The sequence below is a fragment of the Cervus canadensis genome, chromosome 2 (genome assembly GCF_019320065.1).
Source record: "Cervus canadensis isolate Bull #8, Minnesota chromosome 2, ASM1932006v1, whole genome shotgun sequence".
NCBI lineage: Eukaryota > Metazoa > Chordata > Mammalia > Artiodactyla > Cervidae > Cervus > Cervus canadensis.
Window position 1 is genome coordinate 76028637 of NC_057387.1, and position 13239 is coordinate 76041875.

A 13239-nucleotide genomic window follows, 5' to 3' on the forward strand; every position below is an offset into this window, starting at 1 on the left:
ATGGTCCGTGGAGGTGTAAGCCTCAAAAAGCACCTCCAGGGTTCTGCTTTCACCAAAAACACGGAAGGAATTTCCTAGAAATGGTGAGGATGGAATTATGGAAAAAATCCTTTTCAGACCTTTATATGCTCAATCATTGCCAGACAGGGTGCTAAACATGGGAGATATAATAGGAGCATGGCCCTGACCCTCTTGCTCAGAGAAGTGCATCAGCTGTCCTGTACAGTAAATGTGAAAGGAATCATGCAATAAATATAAAAAGGACACAGTGGGTGGGCAAAGGAGTGGTCATCTCTGTGATTCTAATAAAGTGAATTCACAGCAATCATGTAGGGTTGTTCAGTGAGATAGCAAACTCTCCCATGAAAAGGTGAAGCAGAACCTGAATGAACAGATAAACAGGAGTCAAGGCACAAGAAAAGGGGTTTTGAAGACGCAATCAGTTCACAGCAGTCCTAAGACGTGAATGATCTGGTAAGTGTTCTCCATCTTTAATATCTAGGATACGAATTTCACAAAGCAGAACTGCTGCTCTACGTCGTCGCTAAGTTAACTCCCCCCTCCCCCTCTCCCCATCGCCACCCCTCTAACAGATACATCAGGTGAGCAGGGCTCAATTATTCGAATTAAATGTGTGACCTGGAGCAACTCCCCTCACTACTCAGAGCCTCAGTGTCTTTGCCTGAGAAGTAAGGAACCCTGTCCACTCTAGTCCATTTCTGCTCTGAATTGCGAATAGTACAAGAAACCAGAAAGGAAACTCCAGAGAAACAAAAGTGAAAGTGCCCAAAGGAAATACAATAGAAAACAAAAGCACAAAATTCTATATCTCACTGAAAAATGTGGCAGAGTTCCAAAATACTTTTTTTCAGCAGCCCGTGAACACGAGACTTGGGAGAAAATGAACTATCACGCCCTCTGTGAATGACATGAGTGTAACGCGAATCCACCTTGCTCCATGCAACCGTCTTCTTAAACAATGCTCCCTGACCCTGAACGACCATTTATTAAGATTTTCTTTCTAAATAAGTCAATCCACGAGGAAAGGTCGGTCCCATCCTGACAAACCCCTCGGAACACCACACAAGGGTGTGTTCCGCTTCGGGATGAGAGGGAAAAGAGGGTAAAGAAAAGAGAGGAAGGAAAGATTCGAACTGATAATTAGATTCTGCCTAGTGTTGCCACGCGGTTGTCATGCACAACAGCAGGGAAGCAAACTATTTTAAAACTTGGGAAATACGGTAGCCTTTAAATTTGATCGTTTCTTCCCTCATGTTAGTGAGACTTCTTTGCACCTAACCCAGAAAGCTACACCCGCTTGGGAGGGAGAGCACGAGCTCTGGGGTGGACCAGCAAGTGGAGGCGGCCAGAATGGACCAAGCTGACAGCTTCGCAGAGCGTTGGCTGCGGGTGTGGGACCGCAACCCGCGACCGCCACGGCTAGAGGGGGTCGATCTGGACCAACTGGTGGCAGAGGGCTCCCTAGGTAGGAGGATGCTCCGGGTCCGCCCTGGGAGCCTCCCTTCTCCGAGCAGAAGGAAGGGCGCTCAATCGCGCGCACATGCAAACACATACACAAACACACACATCCTTCCCGTGGAGTTGTGTCTCGTCTCCCTTTTGTTTTTCTCCCTTCCCGGTCAAGAGACCCGGAAGTTTTGTTTTTTTTTTTTTTTTTAATCCAGTCTCTCTCTCTTTTCCAACCCCCACCCCCCCCTCATCTATCACATGGCAGAGATAGAATAAAAACAGAAAAATGGCGACGGTCACGTTGTGGCGAGCACGTTGTATCCTTGCTGCGTCATTAGATAATCCTCATGCAAATAGCGGGAAGAACAAAGGAAAGGGGGGGGGTCCAGGACCCCCCCGGGGGCGCAGGTGGGTGTGGGGGCGGCGTGCCGGGCGCGGGGGCGGCGGGGCGCGCGCCGAGCCGGGCGCCGGCGGGAGACGTGCGGCCGAGCGGGGCTCAGTGCGCCGAGTGTCTACGTCCGTGTGCGCGCCCCTGCGGCGCGGTGGAGCGCTGGCCGGGCCACCCCTGGCCGGGTCTCGTAGCACCGGAGCCCGCCCGAGGGCACGGGAAGCCGGGAGGCGAGGAGAGCGGTTCCGGCGAGGCCCGCCGCGACGCGCGCACCCTCACACGCACACGCCGCCGCGGGGCTCGGCCGGCTCGGCTGCCGCGCGGGGGGCGGGCCAGGCGGCGGCGGCGGCTGGGGCTGAGGGCGCGCCGCTGCCCGGCGCCCGCCCTGCAGCCTCCGCGGGGGACTGCACGCAGCTCGCCACCTCGGGGTAGGCGGCGGGGCGCCGGGGCGGAGGCTCGGGGCGGCCTGGGACCCCGCACGCACTTGGAGGGTGTTGCTGGGCTGGTTTTGTTGTGGTTGGGATGTTTTTGTTGTTGTTTTTTTTTCTTTCCCTGCGGGGCTGGGGGGCGACCTCGCCCATCGGCATTTCCGCGGTTTCCCTCTGGCCCTCGCTGGGGTGTCAGTAGCCGCGCAGGTTGAACGAGGACGCGGGCAGACCCCCGGTGTCCCGCTCCGGCCCCCTGGCGGGGCAGTGGCGCGGAGGGGCGGGGCGGGTGTGTGTAAATGTTGCGCACTCGCTTTTCCCCCACCCCCGCCTGCTTCCAGGCAGCTGGCGTGGGTCCCTTGCTGTCCGGCGGCGACTGTAAATAGAGCCTGGATGTTGTTTACATGAAGGATCCGGCGGGAGGAGTCTGCGAGGAGGAGGCGGAGGAGGAGGAGGAGGGAGGGAGGAGAGAGGAAGACCGGAGTCCCCGCGGCGGCGGTCCGGGGCGAGGGTGAGCCCCGCGCGGCGCGGGCACCGGTCGCTACCACGAGGCCGGGACGCCGGACCCCGGGGTAGGAGGGAGAATGGGCGCGGGGCCGGGAGATGGGGGGGGGGGGGTCTGTCTGAGTGGCATTTTTAGCTTACAACCTGCCACGCAGATTCTCCGGGGCGAGAGGGGAGGGGTGTGCGGGGAGGGCGGGGAAGCCTTGATTTCTCCGCACGTTCGTGCTCGCATCCCTGATCTTTTCCCGCTTCCTCTCGGGGCTCACCTGTTTATTTCCATCAACCGGAGCTTGCAGTTGTTTTTTGTGTGTGTAGGCATGAGAGTCTGTTCCTTTTATTAGAAGCATTATTGGGGAAGGAGGGGTGCGTGGCTGTAATTTACGCCGGTCTCGGTCGCTTTTCAAGAAGGGGGAGGGGAGTTGGCGAAGATCGCGTGCTCCCGGCCGTAGCTGACCCCAGGGCGTCACCTCTGCCTTACCCTCTTCCGAAGACTCTTCTCCCTCACTCAGCTACCCGCAGGCCAGCTGCCACCTTCTTGGAGAAGGACCACACCTGTGCTAATTCCTCGCTTTGGAGGAGAGGTGAGCTGAGAAACCGACCAGCTTTCCCAAAGCTGTTCACCAGCCCTCCCGTCCCAGAATTGGCCAGAAAGTGCTGCTTTCACCTGCCGATTGCGCTGGCCACATCCATTCCCCCCACCCACCCCTGCAAGTTGTCTACAGATGTATTGGGATTTTTTTCTTGCCTCTGGACCTGCAGCTCACAACCAGCAACTAACGGCTGGGTTTAGACAGAAAGAAGTGATCTCCTTGGGTTTAGTGTGCGTTCTTCGTTCTCCAGGGGGTCTTACGATGGAATCTGCCCCCTCTATTCTCTCGCTAAGAGCTTAGTCCAGAATCTGGCCTGAGTAACCAGTTTCTGGCTCTCTTTCTCTGGGCCCCACCCTGGCCCCTCTTGGTTCTCCGGAGCCAAATACGCCTCCCAAGCAGAAGGCACACCCTGCCCTAAATCTAACCATTCCAAAAGGGAGGAGGAAAGAGTGGAAGAGAAGGGACCCAGGGGTCTTCTTTCTGTCCTGAGTATCCCCAACAGCAGTTTCCTCTTCAAGCCGCCTGCATTTATAATCTCTATTCTTATCAGCTGCTCCCCATTTTTGCCTCTAGTCCTGCAATAGATATTTAGGTGGGGATGGGGGTGTGGAAAAAGAGATGTCACCCGTTTTCCCTGGTGTGAGACATTTTCATTCTCAGTCTTTCCATTTTTGAGATGCTTAACAATTAAAATATGTAAATATGTTTGCACGCTTATTTGAACTTGTGTTCTTGCTGGCTAATGAATAGCTGGGACTCGGAAAGGAGGGGGAGAAAGCGACGAGAGGTGCACATTCTCCCTAAGGTCCCCGTTATGAGCATCCCCCAGAGCTGCTGGAGGAGACCCTTCAATGAAAGCCAGCAGTCTCCCTTCCATGACATCACCACCTAAGCCCTTCCAACTTTAGCTTCAGAACAGGAAGAAGGCTCAAAATAGAACTACCTTAGGAATCCAGCTCCTTTTAGAAGATCAACTTTTAAGTCAGCTGCAGGAGAAACTGAACTTTGACACTCGGAGAGAAAGCTGCAGTGTTTGTAATTGGTTCCTTTGGGGAAGGGTCGGGCAATACTTTCCATGTGTATTCAAAAAAGCTTTTCCCAAGATAAGTTGAGTACCTAAGCCGATGAATGATTAATTGAATAGTTTGAGATTCGTTTATTGAATTATTCATGTGTTTCACCATGTCAACAGTAACAAGTACTTTTTGGAATAAATTAAAGAGGGGCTTCTAGAATGTGGGGAAGGAAATGGCAACCCACTCCAGTATTCTTGCCCGGAAAATCCCATGGACTGACGAGCCTGGTAGGCTACAGTCCGTGAGGTCGCAGAGAGTCGGACACGACTGAGCGACTTCACTTCACTTCTAGAATGTGTTTTAGGGATTTTGCTGGAGAGAGAGGAGGTTGGTGGGGGGTAGGAGGGAACACTTGAAGACAAGGAATCTGAGGATGCAGTGACAGCTGGGGTAAGTATGGAAGTTGAGAGGCTTACTATAAACAAGGCCTGTAACTTTTACAGGGTGACTAATATCCTGGACAAAGAAATAACATGGCAGGATTTTCCACCTTTACCTTGAAAGTTAACTTGGTATCTTTGAATCGTGATGTTTCCATTTTTATTTTTCCCTGAATTCTCAGAGCTGAAAGAGTTGTTCATTCTTTAGAAAGGGTTTCTTAATAAGTGATCATCACTGAAGCATTAACAACTTAAAGATTAGGAGGGCAGAAAATACCTGGTGTCATTTGAGTAACCTGTGAGTGCTGTAGAATGACTTGCTGGGTGAAGGGTTCTGATTTTTAAAAATCCAGATGACAGGCTCTCCTGTACCTGTATCAGTGCAGTAGCCACTAGCTACGTGTGGCTGTCAAGCGCCTGGAATTTGGCTAGGATGATAAGGAACTGATTTTTAAATTAAAAATTGGTGTTCAGTTTTTGGAAAAGTTCATTATGTTTGGAAGTTGGGTGTATGTGTCTACTTTTTAAGCTGTGAATTTTATGAAATCTACAGATTATTTCTGATGAAATTTTATTGTTTGAATTGAGATGTGTTAAGTGTAAATATGCCCTGGATTTCAAAGACTTAGTACAAAAAAGTAAAATGTCTCATTAATGTTTATATTGATTACATGGTCCAATGAAAATATTTTGGGTGTATTGTGTTAAGAGAATATGTTGTTAATGTCATTTAACCTGTTTATAATTTAGTTTTTTTTTTTTTTAAATGTGACTACTGGAGTATCTAAGATTGCAAACATGACTTGCTTTTTGCTTATCTGGGATAGGACTGGTCTATAATATCACTCCTTTTTTTCTTGGGTTTAATTTCCAAGGAGGTGACTGCAGGAAATACAGTTATTTCATATTTGTCAACCATTTACTTTGCCCTGCTATTTTCCATGTGGATTTGGGGACCCACAAGAGTTACTATTACAGTACAATAGAGTATTATACAGTACAAGTACAGTATAATAGTGTCGGCCCTGCAGATTTCTCTGCTGGAGGAATGCCCCGCTTAGGAAGGTCAGTAAAAATGTCCAGGGTATTGGAAGGGCTAGCTAGGGGTATCATGAGAAAATTTAGAGACCCACATATCTGGCCGGAACTGCTTTTGTAAAAGCTTTCTGGGAATACCAAACTATACCAGAGAAGAGTGTGTGGCGCTTGGTGCTACAGTTGTGACACCTGGTGACATCTTAGTGATGCCACACACTTTTTAAAATTTTCTCTTTCTCTTTCTTTAGAGAATTTTCTCTTTAAAATTTTCTCTTTCTCTTTCACTTTCTGCCCCCACATCATAGCTCCACTGGTGGGAGTTGCTGACCCCTTTCCTCAAAATGGGGAATGGAATTCCTGAATGGAATGTTGATATCTTTGGAGTTTGGTTTTATCTGTTGAGGTTCAGTAAAGACACTAGAAGGGACTTGGGCATTTAGTACTATCCCCTCATTTTACAGATGACAAACTATCAAGTACTTTGCCTGTTGACATATAGACCGAGGAATTCAATGTATACTTTTGTTGATAATTTATTTAGAGAATCCCTGAGAAATGAAGGAGTTTGTCTGTGAATCAGTCAAGTATTTGTTGAGCTTGCACTTTGTGGGAAGGACTGTGATTAATTTTGTGAAGGGACATGAAGAGAACAGTCTCTGACTTCAGGAACAAGACTGTAGACTTGAGGAAATCAGATGTAAACAGAACCAAAGTAAATCACAGTTTAAGATCCAGCACGTCATAATGAGGGCAGTACCTCTGTGTTACAAGTAGAAACGCGTTCCTTTTCCATCTGTTACAAGTAGAAATGTGTTCCTTTTCCAGATGTAGGAATAGAAGCTCTGAGTGGTGGACTCTGCAGAAGAGAGGAGTGTGCTTGTGTTTCTGCACCAGCCCAAGGCTCTAGAAATGGAGGTCAGTGCATGCCTTTGGTATGGCCCCCTTCAGCTGTCAATTATGGGAATTTGAGAAGTAAGACCCAGCATTTCTAAATGGCAGTGCTGAGGAAATCACAGATTAATAGAAGATGACCAGAGTTTTTTGAGGTGGTTAGCTAGGGGTGGATCATTTTGAAATTAGCTGGTATATTTCTAACTGGTTATTCTAAAAGAATATGATAACAAAGGTGAAATGAAGTAAAGCTGACTTGTGAACAGACTGTGAAATCTCAAATCTGGGGCAAAAATTAAATCTCAAGCAAAATCCAAAAGTGAATTAAGTTGACAGTTGGACTACAAGTGTGTATGCTGAGTTCATGTGTAAAGGGGAAAGGCCCATGGAATAGAATACTATATTCTATCAAATATTAAGCAGGATGGTCCAGCTGCTTATAGATTCTTAGTCTCCTGGGAGCTTTGGGGGCTAAAGTCCCCATCATTTTGTTCCTCTTTCTGTCTCAACATTACCGAATATAGACCTTCTGTGTTAGCTTTTGCTGAGGTTATGGAGCATGACTGTTTGGAGTCCAGTGCTTGGAATGGGTAAAACAATGTCACCCCCTCTGTAATTAGTCTCAGTTAATGCTTCTCTGTGAGAATTGGGGCTGACTTGGCACCAGGCAGTTGTCCTTGGCTTTTCCTTGACGTTTTAGCTGATTTATTTCTCCTAAAGAAAGAAGAAAATGTGTAACCTCCTCATTCCAGGTTTCCTACTAATCTTGACACCAGTTAAGTTTTTAAACACTCTTAACAGCAAAACTTTGCCGTGAAATGCAAATATACGTCCTCTGTGCTCCTGACAAAGCAGTAGTTGACATTTGGCATCTTCTGTTGACGGTACATTTTTACATCTTGACAGTTTGGTCAAATTTGCACATTTTGTAATGTCACCAAGTTGGATGGTAGTTTTCAAGTTGGGGAAGGAAAAAAAATCACACTTCAGTAAAAGACAGGTGGATTTAAATTAAACAACCTATTTGAACTATTTTAGTTTTTAAGTATTGTCAAATATTTTGCATGCTAGCAGCTCATTTCATGGTACCGTCACTTATTTAATATATAATCAGATACTTAATTGTTCAAAACCATTGTATTTTCCTTTTCATTCCGTTGATATGAGACATGGCAAATTTTTTGTGTTCCACAAGGTCTAAAACCACATTTTTAGTATACTAGTTTGTCAGTAGTACTTTCTATATGATAATGGTGCATGCATCATGAAGAAATTGTTCTCAGTTGTATCCTTTTCATCATAGAAGAACTTGAGTTTAAAACCAGGTTGATTTTGGGGGGAAAGCATTTTACTCTTTCTCCCTCTTACTGTGCAGTGTACTTTTGTACTATAACATGAGCACCTGCCGTCACTTGCTTTAAAATTAAAATAATTCAGTTTTTTTAAAAGTATCTACTGACAAATTATTTTGGTAGATTTAGTTTTTTAAAATGCACATGTAGAAGAAATAACTTCGAAGAGAAATAAAACATTTTAAGTGTTTATTAGTATTTATAAAATATAATTTTGAAAACCTATACTTTTGCTTCCTTGAAACTGCTTTAGAATTATTCTGAGAAAATATTAATGATTCACAGTATAATGGCAGTTTGCTTTTTATTATTATTTGGTCACTTGGCTCCCTGCTGTATCCCTGCCCCTTCCACCCAATTTAGGTAAAAAAGAAATGAGAGGAAAAAGAAGGAAATAAAGGAAATACTCTTTACTTTTTGTACCAGAAATCTTTAGTTGTCTGATTTTTGGTCATGGCTAATAGAGTGAATTTCAGCTTTGCAGTACATTATAGACTTTTAAGTTAATACTTGACTTCATATTTAGACGTTCAATTGCCCTACCACTCAGTGTTTGCAAAGAATGGTCCAATAACTACTAAGTATATCAGAGTTATTTGTTCCCATCTTTACCTACCCTCCAGTATCTCAGAGGACGTATTCTTGTTTTCCAAAGCTGACAGAACCAGAACTGTGGCTGGGAAATGTTAGCTGGTAATCTTTTTATCTTCTTTGATGTATCAGCTATCTAAAATTTTATTCTCAAATAATCACAATATCTTTGTTCACATAACAGATGTTTATAATTTGGGTGAAAATGTGCAGCTATTTCCAGTAACCTTAGGTTAAGGGAATCCAGTTTTTTTTTAATCTTCGTTGCCCTCTCCTGTTTCAACTCTGTATTGCGTCAGTTGGCTAAGACCTAGGCAATGACTTCTATAACTTTTAGATATTTCTGCACTTTAGAGAGTTGTTTTAATTTGTATACAGGTGGATTATTTCATTGGATATTCCTTTTCTGAATATATAGTCAGTTTCATAGTGTATAAAGTTAACAGTTGAGCTGGCTCACTGTACTCTACTATTTTCTGACCTCTGCTGATCTAGAGTTGATTCATCTCTTTGACTTATTTGAAGTACAGTGCTGATATCTAATTTGCATATAATGGAGTCTTTGAAACCGAGCAAATGCCTAATTGAAAACAAAATTATTTTTCAAATATCTGTCAAGTTCCAGTCAAAGTGAAATAACTTGAGAACTTAATGACTGACATAGAAAAAAAAAATGAGTGAATCATGGCTTTAATAAGTTGACTATTCTGAAGCTTGAATTCCAGTTTCAGAATCTTTTTATACTTTTCATTAAAAAAGTACATCATCCCTGAAGATGACTTCAGGGTACATCTTAAAGGTAACAGGTAGTTTCAAAGCAAGTGATGTGTATATGTTGGTTTTTTCAGAAGGCATGCCAAAGGTTGTTAACAATCTTTCTCACCATAACTGTAGAATTGACATTAACTATAGTGAAAAACACCCCGTAGGTGTGATATAAATATGTAATCATCATTAGTGTCATCAGTTTGAGTACATTCTTAGCACTCAAAGCAAGAACAATGTCTTTTTTTTTTTTTTTTGACTAATGTGTATTTCTTCTTAAATCATAAAACTCCCACAAGCTCCTGCTTCATGACCTGAGACACTGAGAAGACTAAAAATTTTAACCTGAAAGCAGATGTTTCCAGAATCTTTCTGTTTGCATAAATTGTATAAACTGAACAACCACTTGATGGGGTTGACTGGCTGGGTTAGGGCAGAGAAAAGAGCAGTAGGTTTCATCGTTTGACATGGATTTGAACTCAGGTTCAGTGTAACCAGTGGTGTGATCAGGTAAATCACCTAACCTCTCTTCAGTTTTCGGGGTTTATTTTTTTTTCCGGCTTTCCTGCACAGCATGTGAGGTCTTAAGTTTCCTGACCGAGCATCGAACCTGTGCGCCCTGCAATGAAAGCACTGATTCTTAACTACTTGACTGCTAGGGAAGTCCCTAACCTCTCTTAGGTTTTTATTCTCTTTCTGTAAAATGGTCTAATGATGTCTAACCTATTCCAGAATCCTTTTGTGATCAATTAATGAGTGATTCATTGACAATCCCATAGGGTTCTTGTGAAAACCAAAGCAGAATGCACATAGAAAATTATTGCATGTAGGTAGATGTGAAGTATTATTGCCATGTTTGATTATGAGCACTTTGAGCGTAGGGACTGTTTCTTATTTACCTTCAATTCCTGGACATCCAGAAGATGTCTTGGAACACAGTAGACCTTCAGTAAATATTTACTGCATGAATGATTGAGGTCAGGAAGATGGAATCAGTGAATCCCTGCTCAGTAGAGGCAACATTGTCAAATAGAGCCAGAAAGCTTGTTTGATGTATTCGTGGTTGTTCATCATTAATATGTATAAAGCACCTGTTCATCATTCGTCTTACTATAATTCAGCCGGCCCTTTTACTGTTTCAGCCTCACCAGTTACTGGGCTGTGACCCTGTTTTTCCTTCTGCTTCGCCACCTTCCAGAAGGGGATCTTTCAGTGCTTCAGTCCCTGGGGAGCCGTCTGAGGGAGTCCGCCGGAAAGGACGCCGGCGGCGCGGTGACTGACAGGCTGCCCTGGCTCAGTTATCACAGTGCTGATGCTGTCCGTTCTAAAGGTACAGTACTGTGATAACTGAAGGATGGCAGCCATCTTGCCTCCCGTCAGAAGAGCCGCGTCGCGCCCGGAAGGAAGACCGAAGTCGAGAGGTGGCGAGTCAAACAGTGGCGGGACCCAGGAACCCGCCCACCCTGTTCCCGCACGGCTCCTTCCCTAGAGCCCAGGGACTGTTACTCCGTCTGTCTTGGCCTTGTTTTGTGAGACGAGGCCAAGGAGGAGTTGGGTGGTAGTCTGTCGTGTTGTACTGACTGGACATAATATAAGATTTGTGGCACGTTTGAGAGACTGATGCTAGGTAAGTGCTGAGTGTGGATTAGTATCTCTGGAGTGCTATTCCGAGACATCTGTGCCACTTTTATAAACATAAAAAGTTACCTAATTAAAATAGCTTGATGCTGTCAGTATTGGATGTTCAAAATGAAATTCAGCTTAAACAGGGAGAAAAAAGTCCTACATGTTGAACGGTATTCACATTATAGCATGAATAAAATTCCATCTTTGTCTTCAACGAATTTTTAAGATCTAGTCTAATTCAAAAAATGCTATTGAATGCCCGTGTAATTGCTGCTCTCACCTTTGCGAGGGCATGTGTGCTCAGTCACGCCTGACTTTCTGCGACCCTTTGGACTGTAGCCCGCCAGGCTCCTCTGACCATGGAATTTTCCAGGCAAAAGTACTGGAGTTGCCATTCCCTACTCCAGAGGAATCTTCCTGACCCAGGGATCAAACTCCTGTCTCCTGCCAAACTCTTGGATTGTCAGGCGGATCCTTTACCACAGAGCCACCTGGGAAGCCCCTGCTGTCATCTTTACATGAAAATAAAATGTAAATAATTTTACTTACATCAAATAATTAGGGAGTACTCTGCAATGTCATCTAAAACATATGTCAGTTTCAGAGCTGTGAAGGTCTAAATATCAGCCCAGCATCAGGTGTGCACAAAAGGCTAGGAAATTTAACAGCACACATCTTCAGCCTGGATCCTTGAGTACTTCTGGGGCTAGAGGTGGGGTTATTGGAGAACCCAGATTTTCCCGCATCCCTCCTCCCTGAAGACTCCCAAGGAGGCTTTACACGTGCAACAGCAGCAGACAAGGATCAGGGTACACGACCTGATTATGTGTTACATCATAGTCTGTTGCAAGGCTCAGGTAACTTCGTGCAGTTTAGCCTCAGTGTGCTAAACAGAAACCTCTTAATATCTTCCTAGGCGCACATCTGTACCTGTTAACCTTCCCTCTCCATGGATAACTGACTAGTGTGGAAACCAAAGTAGTGGGCAAAGAGAATAGAGTCTGCTGAGGTTAAGACGTGGCAGGTCGAGAAGAGCCAGGGAAGGAAAAACTATATATGTGACCCTTTAATGTACAGAAACTACCCAATATGCAACATAGCCAAGTTGATGTCTTAAGCCTGTTTTATTATCAAGTCCTTCAGTGGGACAGAGTCCAGAAGAAAGGTGACTGGGAGTGAGTAGAGAGGTTAAGTGTTGCCTCCTGGCCAAAGAGCTTCCATTTCCTGCCCATCCTATAGTCAGACATTCCTGGGTACCATGCTCCTTTGCTGGTCCACACAGTCCTCTGACCGTCCTCTTCCCCACCCAAAGGGGCTATTCTTGGAGGAACCCCTTGAGCCACACCTGCTTCACCCTGAATTGCTTTCCATGTGGCATTGACCACTGTATGACCCATGACCTCCACATGTCTGCATACACTCAGGGTGTCTTCAAACCACACTGACTGGTTTTGATTAGTTACAGGGAGGGACAGTTCTGCCCAATGGTGTGTTATAATACTACCAGTTCTGAAATTCCTTGGAGTGTCCTGCTCCCTTAAACAGAAAAGGAATTTCTGACAGAAACCCTGGAAGAACTTCTAAGAAAGGAAAGTTCTGGGATTGGTGAATTCTCAAGTAACAAAGCACTCCTAATTTTTAGTGTTATAGCAGGTGGAAAAAAGTGCTTCAGGGAGTGATGTGTTGTGCAATCATTGGCCTTAGTGGGGATTTCACCACCTTCCTTGATCTTCCTGTTTTCCCATTACTGGTTTTAGAAAAATTCAGATTTTATACTTAGCGGACCTTGACCCCAGGCTCCACACCCGTGGGCTGCTACAGAGCTGAGTGTTGGGTGTAGTTTGGAATCCTGCATTTCTACAGACTGAACCTTACTGGGTCCTATTTCCTGTCAACAGGAAAGCCTGAGCTTAGCCTGAGATGTGAACTACAGAGGGCCTACCCGAGAAGTCCTTGCCATTTAGGGGCAGTTCATAGATGTAGGGTGTTCCCAACAGATTAGGTGAGAAGTGATACAAGAGAAATCTGATGGTGTTTTTCTGCTGCTTTATTTAAAACGCATACAAAGTGTGTTTGGTTGGTGTTTTCATTGTATTCCTCAGTTTAGGTGTGTGAGAATGGGAACACTGGAATTACGCATAGA

General features: G+C 45.0%; 2 protein-coding genes and 1 pseudogene across 2 annotated transcripts in view; all 3 read left to right on the forward strand.

Moving 5' to 3' along the window:
- On the forward strand, positions 1 to 11314 carry LOC122429036. The gene is made up of 7 exons (XM_043449181.1): positions 1 to 40; positions 503 to 602; positions 1305 to 1486; positions 1828 to 2286; positions 3297 to 3368; positions 6697 to 6786; positions 10669 to 11314. The coding sequence occupies exons 1-7, from the start codon at positions 1 to 3 to the stop codon at positions 10812 to 10814; spliced, it is 1089 nt and encodes a 362-aa protein (XP_043305116.1). The 3' UTR covers positions 10815 to 11314.
- JAK1 (Janus kinase 1) overlaps positions 2742 to 13239 on the forward strand; it is a 244595-nt gene continuing 234097 nt past the window's right edge. Inside the window, exon 1 of the mRNA XM_043461071.1 lies at positions 2742 to 2855. The gene's annotated coding sequence lies outside the window, so the exon portion shown is untranslated. The remainder of the gene's footprint in view (positions 2856 to 13239) is intronic.
- The window catches only part of LOC122429052, a 27257-nt pseudogene continuing 24842 nt past the window's right edge, over positions 10825 to 13239 (forward strand).